The sequence below is a fragment of the Engystomops pustulosus genome, chromosome 8 (genome assembly GCF_040894005.1).
Source record: "Engystomops pustulosus chromosome 8, aEngPut4.maternal, whole genome shotgun sequence".
Taxonomy (NCBI): Eukaryota; Metazoa; Chordata; class Amphibia; order Anura; family Leptodactylidae; genus Engystomops; species Engystomops pustulosus.
The window spans coordinates 116,326,686-116,349,722 of record NC_092418.1 but is presented as its reverse complement, the minus strand read 5'-3'; the positions used below and the strand labels follow the sequence as shown (position 1 = coordinate 116,349,722).

Here is a 23,037-nt window from a genome sequence, read left to right as displayed (position 1 = left end):
TTTTGTTAAAATCCATCCGATAGTTCAGAAGATATGGCCCTCGGAAGTTTATACATGAATTGTCTCATACTAGCCAAGAAGGCGGAACCTTCTATGTGCCTGGGGGTGTGTCTATAAATAAAAGGTTACCACCCCCTTGCATTCGCGTTTTCCCGACGTGTTACCCGAATATTTCCGATTTGCGCCGATTTTCCCTGAATTGGCCCGGGATTTTGGCGCACGCGATCGGATTTTGGCGCTTCGGCGCTGGCATGCACGCGACGTTAATTGGGGGGCGTGGCCGAACGAAAACCCGGCGGATTCGGGAAAACCGCCGCATTTTTTAAAAAAATGTGTTGCGCAAATTGCACTTACCTTCACTAGGAATAGGCCGGTGAATTTCAGGGCATTCCAGCGGACTTCAGCGCAGCAGCGCCACCTGGTGGACGGCGGAGGAACTACCTTAGTGAATCCCGGCCGGACCCGAATCCAGCGCAGAGAACGCACCGCTGGATCGCGAATGGACCGGCTAAGTAAATCTGCCCCATAGAGTTCCAGTGGCCATATCTTCTGAACGGATAGACGGATTTTAATCAAACCAACACTAAATTGATTAGGGGGGGGGGGGGGCGGCTGTAATAACATGAGTCATGTTATTTAGCATTTTGTGCACAGTGAAAGGTCCCCTTTAAGTCCTATTTCCTCTGTAGATTTACTACCTGGATATATCCATCTCTGGGCTGCACAGTGGCTCAGTGGTTAGCATTACAGCCTTGCGGCGCTGGGGTCCTGGGTTTAAGTCCCAACTCTGCAAAGAGTTTCTATGTTTTCTTCATGTTTGCGTGGGTTTCCTCCGGGTCCTCCGGTCTCCTCCCACACTCCAAAAACATATAGGTAGGTTGATTAGGTTGTGAGTCACCGTAGGACGCCTCCTTTACCCCAAGCCATGGAATCTGCTGACTGACGCAGCAATAGGTTAGCAAACTGAATGATACTTGGTGAATTCCTTTAACAGTCTATTATATCATCACATCCTGAGTTCCTAGAGCCACGTTCTCCGCACGAGAGGCTCAGGTTATTAGAAAACCCCAGTGCACGCAAGTGGAACACCAAGGTTAATGAGTGGCCGAGGAATGGTCTACAAGGAACAGACAAAGGTTGTTCGGACCATTGGGAAGCGTGTTGTCTGCACGACCCTCCTCCTCCTTATATCTCCTGGAAACGGAAGGATCCAGTCTTCTTCCTCAATGACTCCTTAGAAGCCACAAGGACTGGGCAAAGGATGTCTATAATCTGCTGCGGGACCAAGAGTACCCGACAATCCTCCTACCAACCCCATGAGACCCCCCCATGGCTTCTCAGCTTCCTTTTTGCACTTCAGGTAAGTGATGATTCACCAGATATCTGGTACTTGAGCTGTGGCAGAAGTACAACTCCCAGCATGCACTGGCACCCCGCAGCTGTGGGAGAACCCTGGAAATAGGTGACTACTGTCTTAGATGAGTAAATGTGCATTAATTTATTAACTAATCCTTATAACGCTCTCCCCCTCCAGCACCTCTTGGTCCAGACGTCACTGATCTGCACCTGTCACAACCTCTTCCTGCAGCATCGTCCGCTGACGTCACCAGATGAGAGTCGTTTATTGGCCAGGACCCTCTTTGTCTGTGGCATCAGCACCAGCCTGCAGAGTAGTCTGGGAACAAGGTACCATCTCTAATGCAATAGTGTAATCCAGGAACATATGCAAATAAGTTTTCCAGGATGGGATTAGGCTTCCTGAAAGTCATGCTTGATGTACAAGGCAGCTAAAAGAGGCGTGGCTTTCCTTATCACACCCCCAAAATTGATTTGCATATTTTCCCACAATCCCCTAGTAAAGTGTCAATGACTAAAAGCCTCCACAAGCCAAAAGTCTCTATAAGGAGAACTCTTACTTCCCGACCCTTTTGTAAAATAATTAACCAATACTACAAGTGTTTATAAGAAACTTTGGAACATATCTTATCATTCTCCAATTATTATGCTCTTTACCTCCTCTCTTCTACTATCTTTACTCATTCATTGCTTTGGTCTCTAAAGACTTCCAGCTCAGTGATTAGAGCAGCTACATGTAAAAGTTTAGAAAGTGGGAGCAGGTGCTCGGTGCGAGACAAAAATAGAGGTATAGACTGCTGCAGCTAAATATAAGTTTTCTATCTTACCCGCAAAATATTGCTCACATCAGTAAAGGTCAATTCTTCTCTATAATGGCCTATATGATCCTTCAGATGCTTAGAGTTATAGAGGAGATTCTCCTCTACTTTCTGTGTGCAGTGTATGGGAGACACTGCAGAATATACTAGCCAGATATTGGGGCTCATTAACTTACCCGGTCCATTTGCGATCCCGCGGTGCGTTGTCCGACATGGATTCGCATCCTGCTGGGATTCACTAAGGTCGTGCGCCCGATATCCACTAGGTGTCGCTGCTGCGCTGAAGTCCACCGGAGTTCGTCGGAGTTCACCATCTTCTTCCTGGTGCATGTAAGTGCGTGTCAAGCGACATAATTTTTTAAAAGAATACCGCAGTTTTTCCGAATCCGGCAGGTTTTCCGAAGGCCACACTCCCCGATTTCCGTCGCATGCAAGCCGGCATTGACGCGACACAATCCGATCGCGTGCGCCAAAACCCGGGGCAATTCGGTGCAGAACGGTGCAAATCCGAAATAATCTGGAAAACACAATTGTGTTGTTTTCTGATGGACCTCTGGTTTTCAGTATTAGGTTGAGCCAGGGCCCACCGGAGGATCCTCTGCTACTCCGGTGGGCCAGTCCGACACTGGGTTCACCAGCGTGCAAACAGTCAAAAATATTCTCCTGCCTTTCTGTGTACACAACTCAATTACAGACGTATGTATCTCCCTGACTACAAACAAATCTCATGTAGTCAGATCGTGGAAATCGGTTATTAACTTAATCTAAATGACTAAGAAGATGGAGACAGTATCGCATGACTTAATTATTATGAAATATACTGAGGCTGATTTAATCGCTTCTAACTTCTACCTGTTTAGGGCTTGTTATAGTGTATCCATATCTCGATAGTACAGAACCCTGTTGTATTGGTTGAGTTTCTTCCAGTTAGTTGTGGACTTGGCTTTCATTCCACAGACTTCCGGGTAAGAGGTTAGTTTCGCATAATAGTAAATGTGTCAAATATGTGAAGAATTTACAAAAGTGGCACCAGCATACTACACTGTGTATGTATAAACACTGGATTGAGAATCTCATCTATGATGTTATGTAATAACGTGTGTATGTATCTATGTATACATCAGCACAAATCATACAAATGATGGGGCAGTGCAGGAGCCCATGGCGGTTCCTCAACATCTGCCAGTGCAACTTGTGGCCATCTATTCAGCGCCATCGTACACTTCACTAACATAAAATGTAGTATGTAGTGTTCTCATGAGCTCTTTCAAGTGGTACCTGTAGCCAACGACCATAAAATCCTGTAAACCTATAGCTATGTGGTGGAATTGGTGTGGTGTTGTAAAATGGAGCTCTGTGGGACCTAGAAATGACAGAATGATAGAAAGTGGAGACGTATGGTCGGTTATGGAGTTACTGAGAGCTCCGCCTCCTCTTTTAAAGTCATTGAAATTTTAAAGTCTTCAACCAAGAGGTATATGATGTTAGCATTGAACATGAAGGGAACAAAGTGTCACAGTAGGAAGGAGACAACCCTGACAGTTTGATACAGTATGTTGCCCAGGCAGCACAGGGAATATCAGTACTGTAGATGTATGGAGCTGTAACCTGTCCTCTCATGTCATGATGCCATTAAGGGCATGCCTATACTGGAAGGAACACAGTGAACAATGATAAAGTAGGATGGAGAGGTCCCTGTGTGACAGTTTGGTGCAGTATGTTGCTCAAGCAATGCAGAGCATTTCAGATGTGAAGTTGTTGTGGAGAGCTGTAACCTGTCCTCTGCTGCAATGATGCTGGTAAGGGAAAGGCTATATTAGAAAGAACACAGTGAACAATGTCAAGGTAGGATTGAGAGGTCCCTGATTGACTGTAGGATACAGTATGTTGCCGTAACAGTGAAGACAATTTCAGAAGTGAAGTTGTTGTGGGTAGTTAAGACCTCTCATGTGATGATGCTAGTAAGGGCAGAGCTGTAACCTGTCATCTCATGTGATAATGCTAGTAAGGGTAGAGCTGTAACCTGTCCTCTCATGTGATGATGCTAGTAAGGGCAGAGCTGTAACCTGTCATCTCATGTGATAATGCTAGTAAGGGTAGAGCTGTAACCTGTCCTCTCATGTGATGATGCTATTAAGGGTGGAGCTGTAACCTGTCCTCCCATGTGATGATACTAGTAAGGGCAGAGCTGTAGCCTGTCCTCTCATGTGATAATGCTAGTAGGAGTAGAGCTGTAAACTGTCCGCTCATGTGATAATGCTATTAAGGGCAGAACTGTAACCTGTCCTTTCATGTGATGATCCTAGTAAGGGCAGAGCTGTAACCTGTCCTCTCATGTGATGATGCTAATAAGGGTAGATCTGTAACCTGTCCTTTCATGTGATACTAGTAAAGGAAGAGCTGTAACCTGTCCTCTCATGTGATGCTAGTAAGGGCAGAGCTGTAACCTGTCCTCTCATGTGATGATGCTAATAAGGGTAGATCTGTAACCTGTCCTTTCATGTGATACTAGTAAAGGAAGAGCTGTAACCTGTCCTCTCATGTGATGCTAGTAAGGGCAGAGCTGTAACCTGTCCTCTCATGGGATGATGCTAGTAAGGGTTGCGCTGTAACCTGTCCTCTCATGTGATGATGCTAGTAAGGGTTGCACTGTAACCTGTCCTCTCATGTGATGATGCTAGTAAGGGGAGAGCTGTAACCTGTCCTCTCATGTGATGATGCTAGTAAGGGGAGAGCTGTAACCTGTCCTCTCATGTGATGATGCTATTAAGGGTAGAGCTGTAACCTGTCCTCTCATGGGATGATACTAGTAAGGGGAGAGCTGTAACCTGTCCTCTCATGTGATGATGCTATTAAGGGTAGAGCTGTAACCTGTCCTCTCATGTGATGATACTAGTAAGGGGAGAGCTGTAAACTGTCCTCTCATGTGATGATGCTATTAAGGGTAGAGCTGTAACCTGTCCTCTCATGGGATGATACTAGTAAGGGGAGAGTTGTCACCTGTTCTCTCATGTGATGATGCTATTAAGGGTAGAGCTGTAACCTGTCCTCTCATGGGATGATACTAGTAAGGGGAGAGTTGTAACCTGTCCTCTCATGTGATGATGCTATTAAGGGTAGAGCTGTAACCTGTCCTCTCATGGGATGATACTAGTAAGGGGAGAGTTGTCACCTGTCCTCTCATGTGATGATGCTATTAAGGGTAGAGCTGTAACCTGTCCTCTCATGGGATGATACTAGTAAGGGGAGAGTTGTAACCTGTCCTCTCATGTGATGATGCTAGTTAGGGCAGAGCTGTAACCTGTTCTCTCATGGGATGATACTAGTAAGAGGAGAGCTGTAACCTGTCCTCTCATGTGATGATGCTATTAAGGGTAGAGCTGTAACCTGTCCTCTCATGGGATGATACTAGTAAGGGGAGAGTTGTCACCTGTCCTCTCATGTGATGATGCTAGTAAGGGTAGAGCTGTAACCTGTCCTCTCATGTGATAATGCTAGTAAGGGTAGAGCTGTAACCTGTCCTCTCATGGGATGATACTAGTAAGGGGAGAGTTGTAACCTGTCCTCTCATGTGATGATGCTATTAAGGGTAGAGCTGTAACCTGTCCTCTCATAGGATGATACTAGTAAGGGGAGAGTTGTCACCTGTCCTCTCATGTGATGATGCTATTAAGGGTAGAGCTGTAACCTGTCCTCTCATGGGATGATACTAGTAAGGGGAGAGTTGTAACCTGTCCTCTCATGTGATGATGCTAGTTAGGGCAGAGCTGTAACCTGTTCTCTCATGGGATGATACTAGTAAGAGGAGAGCTGTAACCTGTCCTCTCATGTGATGATGCTATTAAGGGTAGAGCTGTAACCTGTCCTCTCATGGGATGATACTAGTAAGGGGAGAGTTGTCACCTGTCCTCTCATGTGATGATGCTAGTAAGGGTAGAGCTGTAACCTGTCCTCTCATGTGATAATGCTAGTAAGGGTAGAGCTGTAACCTGTCCTCTCATGGGATGATACTAGTAAGGGGAGAGTTGTAACCTGTCCTCTCATGTGATGATGCTAGTTAGGGCAGAGCTGTAACCTGTCCTCTCATGGGATGATACTAGTAAGGGGAGAGTTGTAACCTGTCCTCTCATGTGATGATGCTAGTTAGGGCAGAGCTGTAACCTGTTCTCTCATGGGATGATACTAGTAAGAGGAGAGCTGTAACCTGTCCTCTCATGTGATGATGCTATTAAGGGTAGAGCTGTAACCTGTCCTCTCATGGGATGATACTAGTAAGGGGAGAGTTGTCACCTGTCCTCTCATGTGATGATGCTAGTAAGGGTAGAGCTGTAACCTGTCCTCTCATGTGATAATGCTAGTAAGGGTAGAGCTGTAACCTGTCCTCTCATGGGATGATACTAGTAAGGGGAGAGTTGTAACCTGTCCTCTCATGGGATGATGCTAGTTAGGGCAGAGCTGTAACCTGTCCTCTCATGTGATGATACTAGTAAGGGGAGAGCTGTAACCTGTCCTCTCATGTGATGATGCTATTAAGGGTAGAGCTGTAACCTGTCCTCTCATGGGATGATACTAGTAAGGGGAGAGTTGTAACCTGTCCTCTCATGTGATGATACTAGTAAGGGGAGAGTTGTAACCTGTCCTCTCATGTGATGATGCTAGTTAGGGCAGAGCTGTAACCTGTTCTTTCATGGGATGATGCTAGTAAAAGAAGGACAATATTAGAAAGTAACACAGTTGACAATGTCGGGAGGGATGGAGACAAGTGAACGTTCACAGTTGAACAATTTGATGGAATATGTTGTTTCAGCAGCAGCACAGAGTATTCCTGGAAAGTAGTTTGCTGATGTTGTAAGGGACAGTGACCTGTGTTCTCATGTAATGATGTCAGTGAGGACAGACGTGTATGACGCAGTGTAACATCGCCCGGGGGTCCCTAATAACGCAGCCCAGTGACCCTCATGTTAACCTATGGCAGGACGATTCTGGGTCAGGATGACCGCTGTGACACAAAGGTTGCACTCTCATTAAACCTGCTCTGTCAGTAGACTGCACTCACCTGGAGAGCGTCACACACGAGCGCCTTTCATCTGTTTAGTGCAGGGATCAGCAGCGCAATATGTGCTCTGCCCGCTACGTAGAAATCTGTACAGAACCAGATGAACCGGGTTTATCTTGAGGGGACCAACTAAATTGACACCAGTATTCTGGGGCTTCTAGCAGATTTTAGATTAGGTTCCCAGAGTCTTTAGTTATTCCATTAGCAACACAATCAGACTATAGAGGTTTTTATTACATTGTACCAAGTATAGAACTTCCGCAGAACCAATCATTCTCCTGTTCTGATGATTTGCTACAATGTATCATTGGAAGTGAAATATATCAGGAGTCTCACTAAGGGTTACCTTTACTGGATACAATTGTAACAAACCTCCTGCTGTGAGGATTATTAGGCCTGTACAGGTTTCAGTCTATGTATGTAATTAACAATGTTCCCTTTCAATGACAACAAGCAGAGATTGAGGAAACAATAAAAAGTTTACTGGGAAGTAATAACCTTTTTGGACATAAATTCTGGCCAATGGTTCATTCAGCTTGGAGTAGGATACATCTGGGGCCAGTGAGAAGCAATGAGAGGGTCATAGCATTTGGAAGAGCAAAGCACTAAGCACAGCGCCGCATATGACATAGTGGCTGCTCTTGGTATTGCAGCTCAGCCCCATTCACGTGAATTACTGATCTACAAGAGATCCTCATTTAGTAAATATCTCTATCCCCCCAATGCAGGTTACCCCTGGTGCAGGCACCTACCTTTGAGCTGCTGATCCCGGCCATAATACTCTACAAATATAACGAAGTGAAAGACACTGCAGCGGGTGAGTCTCCTCCAGCCACCTATCTATCATCATACTATACAGCTGCAGGATGTTGGGCGTTGTAGTCCCTCAGCTGTTCTGTATAGGATATATGTGGAGTAATATGGAAGAGCTGTAATGTTTAACCCCTTGTTATCACTCTGCTTCCAGATGCTCCTGGATCGGTGCAGTGCACAGGGAGCTCATGTGACCTTCAGCCAATCAGAGAGGTGAGTAATAAATTACATATACTTTATCCTGAGGTGGGAATATTACCTTTACAGACCATCCTGCTAATGTGGAGGGAGAGGGCCCAGGCTTGGTGGTCCCGTGCCCCCTACTATTGGGTGGTGAGACCCTGTGCATCTGCATAAGAAGCAGAAAAATAACTCTAAGAGCGCGTTCACACGTTGCGTTTTGACCTGCATTTTCATTGCGTTTGAAACGCATATACAACAGCTGAGGAGAGGCGATTTGCCTAATTACATTACTGTTTACGTTTGTAAACGCAATGTTAACGCATGCGTTAACAAAACACATGCGTTAACGCTTTGTTAACATCGCGTTTACGATTCGTTTTGTAAACGGAAACGTTTACAGTGATGTAATTAGGCAAATCGCCTCTCCTCAGCTGTTGTATATGCGTTTCAAACGCAATGAAAACGCAGGTCAAAACGCAACGTGTGAACGCGCCCTAAGGGCGCTGTCCCACGTTGCGTTCGCAAACGCAGACGCATTCAAAACCGCGCCCACCGGGGCGGTCTGCGGTCCGATCGCATCGGCGTTTCTATGGAAACGCCTGCGATCGGGAACGCAAAACACCGGCGGCTCGTACCCGAGCCGCCGGTGTTTTTGGGCCGTTTTTGGGCCGTTTTTGGGCCGTTTTTACTAAGTGCGTTTTCAGATCGTTAAAAAACGCATCCGTTTTTTAAAAACGCATGCGTTTTTGAAAACGCATGCGTTTTTGTCCGTTTTTCCGAAATTGCGCAATGAAAAACGGACAAAAACGCATGCGTTTTCAAAAAACGCATGCGTTTTTAAAAAACGGATGCGTTTTTTAACGCATGCGTTTTTAACGATCTGAAAACGCACTTAGTAAAAACGGCCCAAAAACGGCCCAAAAACGCCATGTGTGTCTTCACCCTAAGGGTCATAAAAGGCCCAAAACAGGGGTCAAGTAGTTTTATTCTGTGTGTCCCGTCTCCCATGTAAGTCAGGTCATGTGAGTCCTCATCTGTCCAGTCACTATTATCATCATTGGGGTCTGCAGGTGTCGGGGGCTCTGCTCGTCTCGGGACTCCTGCAGGTCATCTTTGGGGTCTCTGGACTCTGGGGATTCATCCTACAGTTCTGTGGCCCCATGGTCCTGGCACCGGTGCTCTCTATTATTGGACTCTCATGCTACAAACCTGCAGCCATGTTGTGCGCCTCCAACTGGGGCATCTCCATGAGGTAAGTGTCCCAAATGTTTCACTTGTTCTACTCCATTCACTTTCAGAGCTGCGTTTCTAAAGTCTTGCTTTATGCTCCAGTCACATCCAGAGATGCAGTTACAGTTCTTCTTGGCGACATCCATCCAAAAACATTTTACATTTCTTCTTATACTTGACATTTTATACTCCGCTCACACCCAGGGCTGCACTTACAGCAGAATGGGGGAGATTTATCACTGATTCTGACATAGAAGCAGGGAAATAATTGCAAATTTTTGTGCAGGGCAAGAATGTGCAATAATAATAGCGACTATGCCACGTCATGTGGGCATGGAGGTGGTGTAGAGGGGCGCGGTGGCCAGTGGATGGGCGCGGGGGTTCCTGCCCCATGCCTGTGGGCAGCCTCTTCATGTATCCGGTAATCTAACGCTGGTGCAGGATAAATCTCCCCCAATATGTTACTCTCAGGTGATATCCAGGGCTTTTCCAGATATCCGCGACCCTCTATGCCCCCCTATACCCACATGGCATGCACGTGGTGTAGTCACAAATTCGTGCCCTGTGCTCCCACTGCTTCTACGCCATAAATCTCCCATTGTCTCTTCTATACTCCACAGCTCCCACAATGCAATGAAGCACAGAAGTGATTGATCCCTATTGTCAATCATCTCTGATTTCTGTGTTTCAGCCTGATCGCAGTGTGCGGGCTATTGTCACAGACCCTCCGCTGTGTGCACCTCCCTCTGTGCACCTGGCGAGGGGGGGACAGGAGGTACGCACCTGTATTCCGGATGCTGGCGGTAAGTGCCTACATGACAGGTGACAATTGACCTCTGGTTACAACACAATGGGGCACATTTACTTAGCCGGTCCAGTCGCGATCCCGCGGAGCATTGTCCGACGCTGATTCGGGTTCTGCTGGGATTCACTAAGATCCGTGCGCCCGATATCCTGCAGGTGTGGCTTCCCCGCTCAGGTCCCCGGAGTTCACCTCCTTCTTCCTGGTGCATGTAAGTGCATTGTCCGTGTATAATGCGCTGTGCAGGGAGTCACTAAGATCCTGCACCCAATATCCTGCATGTGTCACTTCCCCGCTCAGGTCCCCGGAGTTCACCTTCTTCTTCCTGGTGCATGTAAGTGCATTGTCCGTGTATAATGCGCTGTGCGGGGAGTCACTAAGATCGTGCACCTGATATCCTGCATGTGTCGCTTCCCTGCTCAGGTCCCTGGAGTTCACCTTCTTCTTCCTGGTGCATGTAAGTGCATTGTCCGTGTATAATGTGCTGTGCGGGGAGTTACTAAGATCGTGTGCCCGATATCCTGCATGTGTCACTTCCCCGCTCAGGTCCCCGGAGTTCACCTCCTTCTTCCTGGTGCATGTAAGTGCATTGTCCGTGTATAATGTGCTGTGCGGGGAGTCACTAAGATCCTGTGCCCGATATCCTGCATGTGTTGCTTCCCCGCACAGGTCCCCGGAGTTCACCTTCTTCTTCCTGGTGCATGTAAGTGCATTGTCCGTGTATAATGCGCTGTGCGGGGAGTCACTAAGATCGTGCGTCCGATATCCTGCATGTGTCACTTCCCTGCTCAGGTCCCTGGAGTTCACCTTCTTCTTCCTGGTGCATGTAAGTGCATTGTCCATGTATAATGTGCTGTGCGGGGAGTCACTAAGATCGTGCGCCCGATATCCTGCATGTGTCGCTTCCCCGCTCAGGTCCCCGGAGTTCTCCTTCTTCTTCCTGGTGCATGTAAGTGCATTGTCCGTGTATAATGCGCTGTGCGGGGAGTCACTAAGATCCTGCGCCTGATATCCTGCATGTGTTGCTTCCCCGCTCAGGTCCCTGGAGTTCACCTTCTTCCTCCTGGTGCATGTAAGTGCATTGTCCGTGTATAATGCGCTGTGCAGGGAGTCACTAAGATCGTGCGCCCGATATCCTGCATGTGCCGCTTCCCCGCTCAGGTCCCCGGAGTTCACCATCTTCTTCCTGGTGCATGTAAGTGCATTATCCGTGTATAATGCAATGTGCGGGGAGTCACTAAGATCCTGCGCCCGATATCCTGCATGTGTCGCTTCCCCGCTCAGGTCCCTGGAGTTCACCTTCTTCTTCCTGGTGCATGTAAGTGCATTGTCCGTGTATAATGCGCTGTGTGGGGAGTCACTAAGATCCTGCGCCCGATATCCTGCATGGGTCGCTTCCCCGCTCAGGTCCCCGGAGTTCACCTTCTTCTTCCTGGTGCATGTAAGTGCATTATCCGTGTATAATGCAATGTGCGGGGAGTCACTAAGATCCTGCGCCCGATATCCTGCATGTGTCGCTTCCCCGCTCAGGTCCCTGGAGTTCACCTTCTTCTTCCTGGTGCATGTAAGTGCATTGTCCGTGTATAATGCGCTGTGTGGGGAGTCACTAAGATCCTGCGCCCGATATCCTGCATGGGTCGCTTCCCCGCTCAGGTCCCCGGAGTTCACCTTCTTCTTCCTGCTGCATGTAATTGCTTGATCTTGCGACACAAATTCTTTTTTAAATGCCACGGTTTTTCCGAATCCGTCGGGTTGTCCGACGGCCACTCCCCTCGATTTCTGTAGCGCGAAAGCTGAAGCCGATGCGACACAATCCGATCGCGTGCGCCAAAATCCTGGGGCTATTTGGCACAAATCAGAAATATTCGGGAAACCCGGCGAAAGTGCGGTGTTCGGACTCTTAGTAAATGAGCCCCAATCTGTCACTTACCCCTATATCTGTCCCGGTAGATGTTCCTCCCCATTTCTTGCATCTGGATCGTCTGCAGTTTTTGGGTTCATGATGCGACGGATTATCCAAGTGATGTCCGTCTGGTGCAGAACACATCCGCTCGTACTGCAGAGAATCCACACCGGACACTCGCTGCGCTTCAAGGGAACATCACTCAGCTATCACCATGGTTTCAATTTCCATATCCAGGTAAGGAATAAAGATCTGTGTATCTAATCCAATCATGTGTGATACTGTCTGTAGATCTGTGTATCTAATCCAATCATGTGTGATACTGTCTGTAGATCTGTGTATCTAATCCAATCATGTGTGATACTGTCTGTAGATCTGTGTATCTAATCCAATCATGTGTGATACTGTCTGTAGATCTGTGTATCTAATCCAATCATGTGTGATACTGTCTGCATAGCTGTGTATCTAATCCAATCATGTGTGATACTGTCTGCATAGCTGTGTATCCAATCCAATCACGTGTGATACTGTCTGCATAGCTGTGTATCTAATCCAATCATGTGTGATACTGTCTGCATAGCTGTGTATCTAATCCTCTCATGTGTGATACTATCTGCTGGTCTGTGTATCTAAGCCTATTACATACAATACTAAACTTGAGTTTGCTCTGATCCACTCAGGAGCGCTGGGATGGCCTCATCTTAGTCTAGAGACGGCAGGTGTGGGGGCAGCGATGGCTCTGATCTCCAGCCTCTCCTCTCTAGGATCCTACATCTTATGTGCTCGCATGCTGAAATGTCCCCCACCCCCCCTACATCCATGTAACCGAGGGATCAGCATTGAGGGAATAGGGAATATCTTATCTGGAATTATGGGAAGTGTGTGCGGAGCAGGATCCAACATTCCCAGTGCAGGAATCACCGGAATCACACAGGTAACTAGGATAAAACTGTCCAACCAATATATAACATAGGAGGCAGTATTATAGTAGTTATATTCCTGTACATAGGGGGCAGTATTATAGTAGTTATATTCCTGTACATAGGGGGCAGTATTATAGTAGTTATATTCTTGTACACAGGGGACAGTATTATAGTAGTTATATTCTTGTACACAGGGGACAGTATTATAGTAGTTATATTCTTGTACATAGGGGGCAGTATTATAGTAGTTATATTCTTGTACATAGGGGGCAGTATTATAGTAGTTATATTCTTGTACATAGGGGGCAGTATTATAGTAGTTATATTCTTGTACATAGGGGGCAGTATTATAGTAGTTATATTCCTGTACATAGGGGGCAGTATTATAGTAGTTATATTCCTCTACATAGGGAGCAGTATTATAGTAGTTATATTCCTGTACATAGGAGGCAGTATTATAGTAGTTATATTCTTGTACATAGGAGGCAGTATTATAGTAGTTATATTCCTGTACATAGGGGGCAGTATTATAGTAGTTATATTCTTGTACATAGGCGGCAGTATTATAGTAGTTATATTCTTGTACATAGGCGGCAGTATTATAGTAGTTATATTCCTGTACATAGGGGGCAGTATTATAGTAGTTATATTCTTGTACATAGGGGGCAGTATTATAGTAGTTATATTCTTGTACATAGGCGGCAGTATTATAGTAGTTATATTCTTGTACATAGGGGGCAGTATTATAGTAGTTATATTTTTGTACATAGGGGGCAGTATTATAGTAGTTATATTCCTGTACATAGGGGGCAGTATTATAGTAGTTATATTCCTGTACATAGGGGACAGTATTATAGTAGTTATATTCCTGTACATAGGGGGGCAGTATTATAGTAGTTATTATATTCCTGTACATAGGGGGCAGTATTATAGTAGTTATATTCCTGTACATAGGAGGCAGTATTATAGTAGTTATATTCTTGTACATAGGGGGCAGTATTATAGTAGTTATATTCCTGTACATAGGAGGCAGTATTATAGTAGTTATATTCCTGTACATAGGGGGCAGTATTATAGTAGTTATATTCCTGTACATAGGGGGCAGTATTATAGTAGTTATATTCTTGTACATAGGGGGCAGTATTATAGTAGTTATATTCCTGTACATAGGGGCAGTATTATAGTAGTTATATTCCTGTACATAGGGGGCAGTATTATAGTAGTTATATTCTTGTACATAGGGGGTAGTATTATAGTAGTTATATTCCTGTACATAGGGGGGCAGTATTATAGTAGTTATATTCTTGTACATAGGGGGCAGTAGTATAGTAGTTATATTCTTGTACATAGGGGGCAGTATTATAGTAGTTATATTCCTGTACATAGGGGGCAGTATTATAGTAGTTATATTCCTGTACATAGGGGGCAGTATTATAGCAGTTGTATTCCTGTATAGGGGGCAGTATTATAGTAGTTATATTCTTCTACATAGGGGGCAGTATTATAGTAGTTATATTCTTGTACATAGGGGGCAGTATTATAGTAGTTATATTCTTGTACATAGGGGGCAGTATTATAGTAGTTATATTCCTGTACATAGGGGGCAGTATTATAGTAGTTATATTCTTGTACATAGGGGGCAGTATTATAGTAGTTATATTCTTGTACATAGGGGGCAGTATTATAGTAGTTATATTCTTGTACATAGGGGGCAGTATTATAGTAGTCATATTCTTGTACATAGGGGCAGTATTATAGTAGTTATATTCCTGTACATAGGGGGCAGTATTATAGTAGTTATATTCCTGTACATAGGGGGCAGTATTATAGTAGTTATATTCCTGTACATAGGGGGCAGTATTATAGTAGTTATATTCCTGTACATAGGGGGCAGTATTATAGTAGTTATATTCCTGTACATAGGGGGCAGTATTATAGTAGTTATATTCTTGTACATAGGGGGCAGTATTATAGTATTTATATTCTTGTACATAGGGGGCAGTATTATAGTAGTTATATTCCTGTACATAGGGGGCAGTATTATAGTAGTTATATTCCTGTACATGGGGGACAGTATTATAGTATTTATATTCCTGTACATAGGGGGCAGTATTATAGTAGTTATATTCCTGTACATAGGGGGCAGTATTATAGTAGTTATATTCCTGTACATAGGGGGCAGTATTATAGTAGTTATATTCTTGTACATAGGGGGCAGTATTATAGTAGTTATATTCTTGTACATAGGGGGCAGTATTATAGTATTTATATTCTTGTACATAGGGGGCAGTATTATAGTAGTTATATTCCTGTACATAGGGGGCAGTATTATAGTAGTTATATTCCTGTACATGGGGGACAGTATTATAGTAGTTATATTCCTGTACATAGGGGGCAGTATTATAGTAGTTATATTCCTGTACATAGGGGGCAGTATTATAGTAGTTATATTCCTGTACATAGGGGGCAGTATTATAGTAGTTATATTCCTGTACATAGGGGGCAGTATTATAGTAGTTATATTCCTGTACATAGGGGGCAGTATTATAGTAGTTATATTCTTGTACATAGGGGGCAGTATTATAGTAGTTATATTCCTGTACATAGGGGGCAGTATTATAGTAGTTATATTCTTGTACATAGGGGGCAATTTTTATTAGTAAAAACAAACAAAAATTTACAATACATTCTTGTCAGAATGAAAAATAAAACAATTATTTAACAAAGATCAAACACATCAGCAAAATAATGAATTTAGTGTAACTTCAAATTAAAAAGTCCATCACTGGTAATAAGGGAAAAAATGAAATAAACAGAATTCCATGACATATAATCCATCACTGTAGATATATGTTCCTCCATAACTGAACATTCTCACTCTTTTTCCTGAACTCTAATGATCGGATCCACCTCAGCTCTGATAGTATCTGTGTGACTGCGGTCATGGGCTGGAAGGACTCATTATGTACGGACACTCTGGTCCTGGTGTGCCAGTGGTAGTATTTAGTTACCGTGATGATGAGGTACATGGTCCCCCTGTTGATGCCGGCTACCTGTGATGTCACCCCATAGATTACATCAGGGTAGGTCAGAGACTGCAGTCCTGGTATCCTAAGCCTGCGGGACACCTCCTGCCATATCCGCCTCCCTCCCTGGCACTCGGTAATGAAGTGCTGCATCGTCTCCTCCTGATGACAACCCAAGGGGCACATACGGTCTGAGACACTTAAAAACTTTAAATTACCCCTAACAAAAAGCTTCCCGTGCAGTGATAGCCAAGCAATGTTGAATAGTTTTGCAGGGAGCCTAGGACTATTGAGGAGCTTCAGACTTTTCTGCAATGTGGCCGTTGTGCAGTCCCTCAGAGCTGGCTGTAAAGTATAAAAGGTCCTACAGACACTCATATAAAGGTCCTTCCTGGTCTTACTCTCCAGATAGGTCTTATTTATTCTCCACTTTTTCACACACCTGAGACCATACTCCAGATACTGGGGGAGGAAGCCAGGAGTCCATCGGCCCCTCTTGAGACTGACGCCTCGCACCCAAGACTCTGCAAAAGGCAATATCCAGTCCCTGACACTACTTACCCACAGGAGACCATTATTTGAGTCCAGGCTTCCAAAATTAACTTTCAGAAACATGGAGTCAAAGAAAACCCTTGGATTTAACATATCCAGCCCACCCTCTCTCCTCTGCAGGTAGGTGATCCCTCTTTTTACTGGGTTCAACCTGTTCCCCCATAAAAGCTGGAAGAACAGGCTAAAGAGCCGAGCGGAGAAAGATTCTGGCAAAGGAAAGACGACAGAGACGTAGAGGAAGACAGGGACCAGGTAAGTCTTCATCAGAGTAACCCTTTCTCTATAGGTCAGCCTCCAGTTCTTCCATCGCTGAACCTTTGCATTTCCGGCTTCCAACTTCTCTTTCCAATTTAGTTTGGCATTATCTTCCCTCCCGAATTTAACCCCAAGAATCTTAATATGTGTGGAGGCCTTGGCGAACTGTGGCAGATCAAAGCCAGGAGCAGTATCCAATGTCCAGAAAGCTTGACTCTTCTCAAGGTTGACCAGAGACCCGGAGGCCCCTGAGTAACTTCTGATGGCTGCAGACAACATCTCCACCTCACGAGGTTCAGATATCACCACAGTCACATCATCCGCGTAGGCGACTACCTTCAAAGGCAAGCAATGGGGACCGGCACCCCCTGAAAATCGCACCGCTGCAGTGATCGCAGAAACAAGTCTATAGCAAACACATACAGCAGTGGACTCAGGGGGCAGCCCTGTCGCACCCCTGCCTCTACTCCGAAAGTGTCCCCCTGCCAACCATTGATCAGAGGAAAGCTCTTCGCCTCTCTATATAAAGTTCTCAGCCAATCTATAAATTGTCCCGGAATACCGTACTTTGACAAAGTTGCCCATAGATAATCGTGATCAACCCTGTCAAAGGCTTTAGCCTGGTCCAGACCTACAACATATCTCCCACACCTCAGGGCTTTACATCTCTCAAACATCTCCCTTATCGAGATGACTGCTCCAGAGATGTTCCGCCCTTTTACCGTGCCGTACTGAGAGCCTGCCAACAGTGCCGGGGACAAACAGACTAACCTAGAAAACAGAATTTTTGCCAAAATCTTCCGGTCAACATTCAAGAGGGCGATCGGCCTCCAGTTCTTGATGTCACTAGGCTCCTTACCTTTGGACAGCAGAATAAGGGAGGACACTCTCATGGATGGAGGCATCAGGTGATTCTCTAGACAATTTGTAAATACATCCACAAGGATCGGGGCTAAGAGGTCTCTGAACTTCTTATAAAATTCTGCTGTTATCCCATCAGGACCTGGTGCCTTCTTCAGATGTAACTTATCAATGGCCTCTTTAACCTCCTACTCTGTTATTCCTGCTGTCAAAGGAGAAAAATCCAAATCTTTAGTGTCAGGACCTGGAGTTGCCTCCAAGAATTGAGCCATTTTCTCTTTATCCAAAACCTTCTTCTGAAATAATTCAGCATAGTAGGATCTCACCACCCCCAGGATACCCTCCCGAGATTCCTGTAAAACTCCCTGGGAGTCAGTGAGACCTGTGATCGATTTTTTTGCCACACGTTCCCGGCAATTTTCATATGGATCTGGAACCCCCAGAGTCCCGTAATCCCGTTCTACAACAAGAGACGTGTAGCGGCTGTACTGATACTGCTTTATCTCAGATTTCAGTCGGTCAATCTTTTGTTTGTCCCCCCCTCCCGCCGAATACAGTGACTCCAATTCTTTCCGCAGCCTGAGATACTGGCTGTACTTACTCTTACCCTTCTTCACTGACAGTCTCTTTAAGAGGGACCTGATCTCCTCCTTGACGTTCTCCCACCAGTCAGATATGTTGTCATAGAAGTCTACTCTCTGGAGCTGGTCCTGAAAAAGGGAGTAAACACAATTCTGGACACAGACATCATCCAGGATGCTGGAATTGAGCCTCCATAACCCCCGACCAATGTCCGACCGGTTAGAGGCTCCCATACAAAAAAATAACGCCAGGTGATCAGAATATGGGACGACTCTCTCGCTCATCCCACTAACAGTCTCTGAGGGACTCACAAACGCCATATCTATCCTACTTCTCCTGTCAGCACATGTGTAGGTGTACTTGGGTTTCCTGCCACCCAGGGTAAACACATCACATAGATGGGCCTGTGATATGATGCTCTTTAGGACTTTGGAGTCTCTGACCACTGCTCTGCCTGAGGACCTGTCACCTGATGTCATGGTAACATTAAAGTCGCCCGCCATTATCACAGGGATTGAGGTAAAAAGATATTGTTTTACCTCATTGAACAGCTGGATTCTCTCTGTCACTGTCTGTGGGCCATAGATGTTGATCAGCCGGAGCCGCCTACCATGGATGGTCACTTCCAGCACCAGGCACCTCCCCATAGAAACCTCCGTCAGCCTGTGCACCGTCACGTCTGTGGTGTTAAACAGTATGGCGACCCCGGCGTACGGCTCCACAGCCAGTGACCAGTAAGAAGGACCAGACCGCCACTCACGCTCAGCCTCACGGAGATGCCCTAAGGTGGTCAGACGGGTCTCCTGCAGGAAGATGACATCAGCGTCCAGATATCTCAGGTGATCATACACGGCGTGTCTGGTCCTTCTTACTTTAATGCTGTTAACATTGCTAGAAGCAACTCTTAGAGAGAATCCAGCCATCATAAGGAAACAGAAAAACAGCGCAGCGACCCCCATCATCATGAGTCAGAGTCAGATTCCCTCTGCCTACCACCAGTCTCCATGTCTGACAGGGGGTCTCCAGCTTCAGAAGAAGGGGGCTTCTTTTTTGTCGGAGGGTCTTCTGTATCCCCGTCACACTCATTATCAATGCGTTCTAACTCACGCTCAAAATCTCCATCTGACTCTGATAAGACATCATATCTATTGGAAAGGACCATGACCCCGGCATCACCACTGGATTTTTTCATGGTCTTAGACCCTGCACCATACTCTGTCTCAGGCTTACGGGTGGATTTGTCTTTTTTCTTTCTTTTGTTCTTTTTGGCCTCCTCGTATTCGGTAGTAGATGTTATAGAGGCTGCTGCCTGAGGCTGGTCCTGAGTGACAACCTCCATATTCTGCTGAGTGCGGACTGCTCTCTGAGGTTCTGGCGCAGTATCACCTGACCCCTGCTGTACCTCCTGCCTAGTTAGTATTAGACCTGACATCAAGGCCTCCTCCTCTAAGGCGTCTGCCTCCTGTACTATCTCGTCATCAGAGAAATCCCTGGCGATGTTATGCCAGGCCTCCGGGCAATCCTTGTGTGGGTGGCCAATCTCTCCGCAGAGGTTACATCTGACCATTTCACAGGTGGCACTGAGATGGCCGACCTCCCCACACAGGTTGCACTTTACTACTGTGCATACTTTGGCCACGTGACCGATCTTACCGCATCTAAAACACTTTCTCGGCTGCCCGGGATAGAAGCAGACGCCTTTCTCTCTGCCTATGAAGAAGCTGTTGGGGAGGTGCAGGGTGATGTTATTATACTGGCGTAACTTCACCAGAACCTTCCACCCTCCAGTCCAGATACCGTCGGCGTCTCTATTCTTGGTGAGGTCTGACACCAGATCACAATGACGCCTGAGCCACACCAGAATATCCTGAGGGGGAACAGACTCATTCCAAAAGATATTTACCACTACGGTACCTGGCCTGGATATGGGAACAAACGTAAACTTATTCCAGTTTGTCCCAGAACCTATCCAGACTAGACATGAGCTTAAAGCTGACATCATAGCCCTGTCTGTCTGGAAGGTTGATGACTGCCAGGATATCATCAGGCGTGAACCCCATCTGGCGGCACAGGAGATCCCGCACCACAAACCTCCTATCTGGGAGATCTTCCTTAGCGCCTCTGTTCTTAAAGCGCACCACGTTCCTCCTCTTAAACGCCTGCCCGGAGTATTGTGCACTGGAGGTAAAGGAGGGAGCGCCGCGGCTCCAGGCATTTCTAGGAGGCTCTTGACGGGGTTCACTCTGGCTATTAGGGGGAGGGTCTAATCTAGGGGGATCTGACTTATTTGGGGGGCTTGATGTTAGAGGGGGGAAATCACATACATCATCCTGTACAACCCCCTGCGCCCCATCCACCTCTATGCTATTATTAGATGATTGCATATCCCAGACAGACTGAGGGTCCCCTCCATCCCCCAACCCCTCAGGTCCATCAGAATGTCCCCCAGTCTCGGTCACAGCAGCACAGATCTCCTGGGACAGTGCATCAGTCTGACACACAGAGGAAAATGCTTTGTCTTGCTGCTGCACGGTCACTGCTGGGACTTGTTGTACCACATCCTCGTGCTCCTTCTCAGTGACTGCTGCAGAGGTCTGCGGCTGATCCTGCGACTGTCCCTTTTGGAAGGAGAAACTAGCAGGTTTCAGTACAGGTGTTGTAACACGGGGCGCATCTTGGGTCTGGGGTCACAGCTCTGCCTCTGCTGTGAGAAGCGCTCCCTATTCCGATATGTCTCAGCCAGGGGTCCCATCTTCTCCAGAACACAGTCCATGTCCCTCACCACCTGTGCCAGCTCTATGCTCAGTGAGTGCAGCTTGGTATCATACAGTCTCTTACTCTCTGGATGCGCAGTTTTCAGGTTATACATACAGTCTATCTGCATCTGCAGCATTTCCTTATGGTGGCTAAGCTCCCCCATCCTCCTTACCAGTCCTGGGATCTCCTCTGCTAGCCTCAGCTCAGGCGCTCGCACGGTCTCCTTCCCCTGCTGTGCTGGTCGGGGTGCTGCTCCAGGTGGTCTAGGAGCACCCGTCTCCTTTGCAGCTCCATTCTTTCTGCCTGCAGTGGCAGAGCTTGAGGCCTGTTCACACTGTGCAGGGACACTCAGCGGCTTAGCTGTAGATCTTGTGCGGCCTGTAGCGGCCATGCTGGACACCACATCCTTCTGCAGTAAGTTCTCTTGCAGGGTTTGTCTCTCCAGGGATGTTCTTCTCTGTCTGGGTGCAGGAGTGGGAGGCTGTGCACCTGCTGCTCGTCCTGCACTCACCACCTGTGCTGCTCCATGCTGGCCGGGCCTGGGACTCACTTCCATCATTACTTCACTCACTTTGTTTTCTTGTACCTTCTTTACAACATCCATATTCTGTTGACTTTCTTCCTTACAAATGACTCTGGGATTTCCATCCCTTGTAGAAATTGTATGGGAGTTTTCTCCCGGTGTAGGCCTGGAAGCCTGGGCCTTGCTTGGGGAATCTCCCCACCCAGGGTGGCCCCGCCCTGGGCTCGCTCCAGACATCAGGAGACTCAGGAGCTCACACTGCACACAACCTCTCAGCAAGGGGGCAGTATTATAGTAGTTATATTCCTGTACATAGGGGGCAGTATTATAGTAGTTATATCCCTGTACATAGGGGGCAGTATTATAGTAGTTATATTCCTGTACATAGGGGGCAGTATTATAGTAGTTATATTCTTGTACATAGGGGGCAGTATTATAGTAGTTATATTCTTGTACATAGGAGGCAGTATTATAGTAGTTATATTCCTGTACATAGGGGGCAGAATTATAGTAGTTATATTCTTGTACATAGGGGGCAGTATTATAGTAGTTATATTCCTGTACATAGGGGGGCAGTATTATAGTAGTTATATTCCTGTACATAGGGGGCAGTATTATAGTAGTTATATTCTTGTACATAGGAGGCAGTATTATAGTAGTTATATTCTTGTACATAGGAGGCAGTATTATAGTAGTTATATTCTTGTACATAGGGGGCAGTATTATAGTAGTTATATTCCTGTACATAGGGGGGCAGTATTATAGTAGTTATATTCCTGTACATAGGGGGCAGTATTATAGTAGTTATATTCTTGTACATAGGAGGCAGTATTATAGTAGTTATATTCTTGTACATAGGGGGCAGTATTATAGTAGTTATATTCTTGTACATAGGAGGCAGTATTATAGTAGTTATATTCTTGTACATAGGGGCAGTATTATAGTAGTTATATTCTTGTACATAGGAGGCAGTATTATAGTAGTTATATTCCTGTACATAGGGGGCAGTATTATAGTAGTTATATTCCTGTACATAGGGGGCAGTATTATAGTAGTTATATTCTTGTACATAGGGGGCAGTATTATAGTAGTTATATTCCTGTACATAGGGGGCAGTATTATAGTAGTTATATTCTTGTACATAGGAGGCAGTATTATAGTAGTTATATTCTTGTACATAGGGGGCAGTATTATAGTAGTTATATTCTTGTACATAGGAGGCAGTATTATAGTAGTTATATTCTTGTACATAGGGGCAGTATTATAGTAGTTATATTCTTGTACATAGGAGGCAGTATTATAGTAGTTATATTCTTGTACATAGGGGGCAATTTTTATTAGTAAAAACAAACAAAAATTTACAATACATTCTTGTCAGAATGAAAAATAAAACAATT

At 45.8% G+C, this 23,037-nt stretch overlaps 1 protein-coding gene across 1 annotated transcript in view; it reads left to right on the top strand.

Annotated features, from left to right (window-relative positions):
• The first annotated feature begins 957 nt into the window (after window positions 1-957).
• Window positions 958-23,037, top strand: part of SLC23A3 (solute carrier family 23 member 3) — a 31,889-nt gene continuing 9,809 nt past the window's right edge. The window contains exons 1-8 of the mRNA XM_072122342.1: window positions 958-1,360; window positions 1,535-1,686; window positions 7,959-8,047; window positions 8,198-8,256; window positions 9,297-9,478; window positions 10,148-10,259; window positions 12,209-12,398; window positions 12,842-13,095. Coding sequence (XP_071978443.1) covers window positions 1,262-1,360; window positions 1,535-1,686; window positions 7,959-8,047; window positions 8,198-8,256; window positions 9,297-9,478; window positions 10,148-10,259; window positions 12,209-12,398; window positions 12,842-13,095 — 1,137 coding nt within the window. The 5' untranslated portion in view covers window positions 958-1,261. The remainder of the gene's footprint in view (window positions 1,361-1,534; window positions 1,687-7,958; window positions 8,048-8,197; window positions 8,257-9,296; window positions 9,479-10,147; window positions 10,260-12,208; window positions 12,399-12,841; window positions 13,096-23,037) is intronic.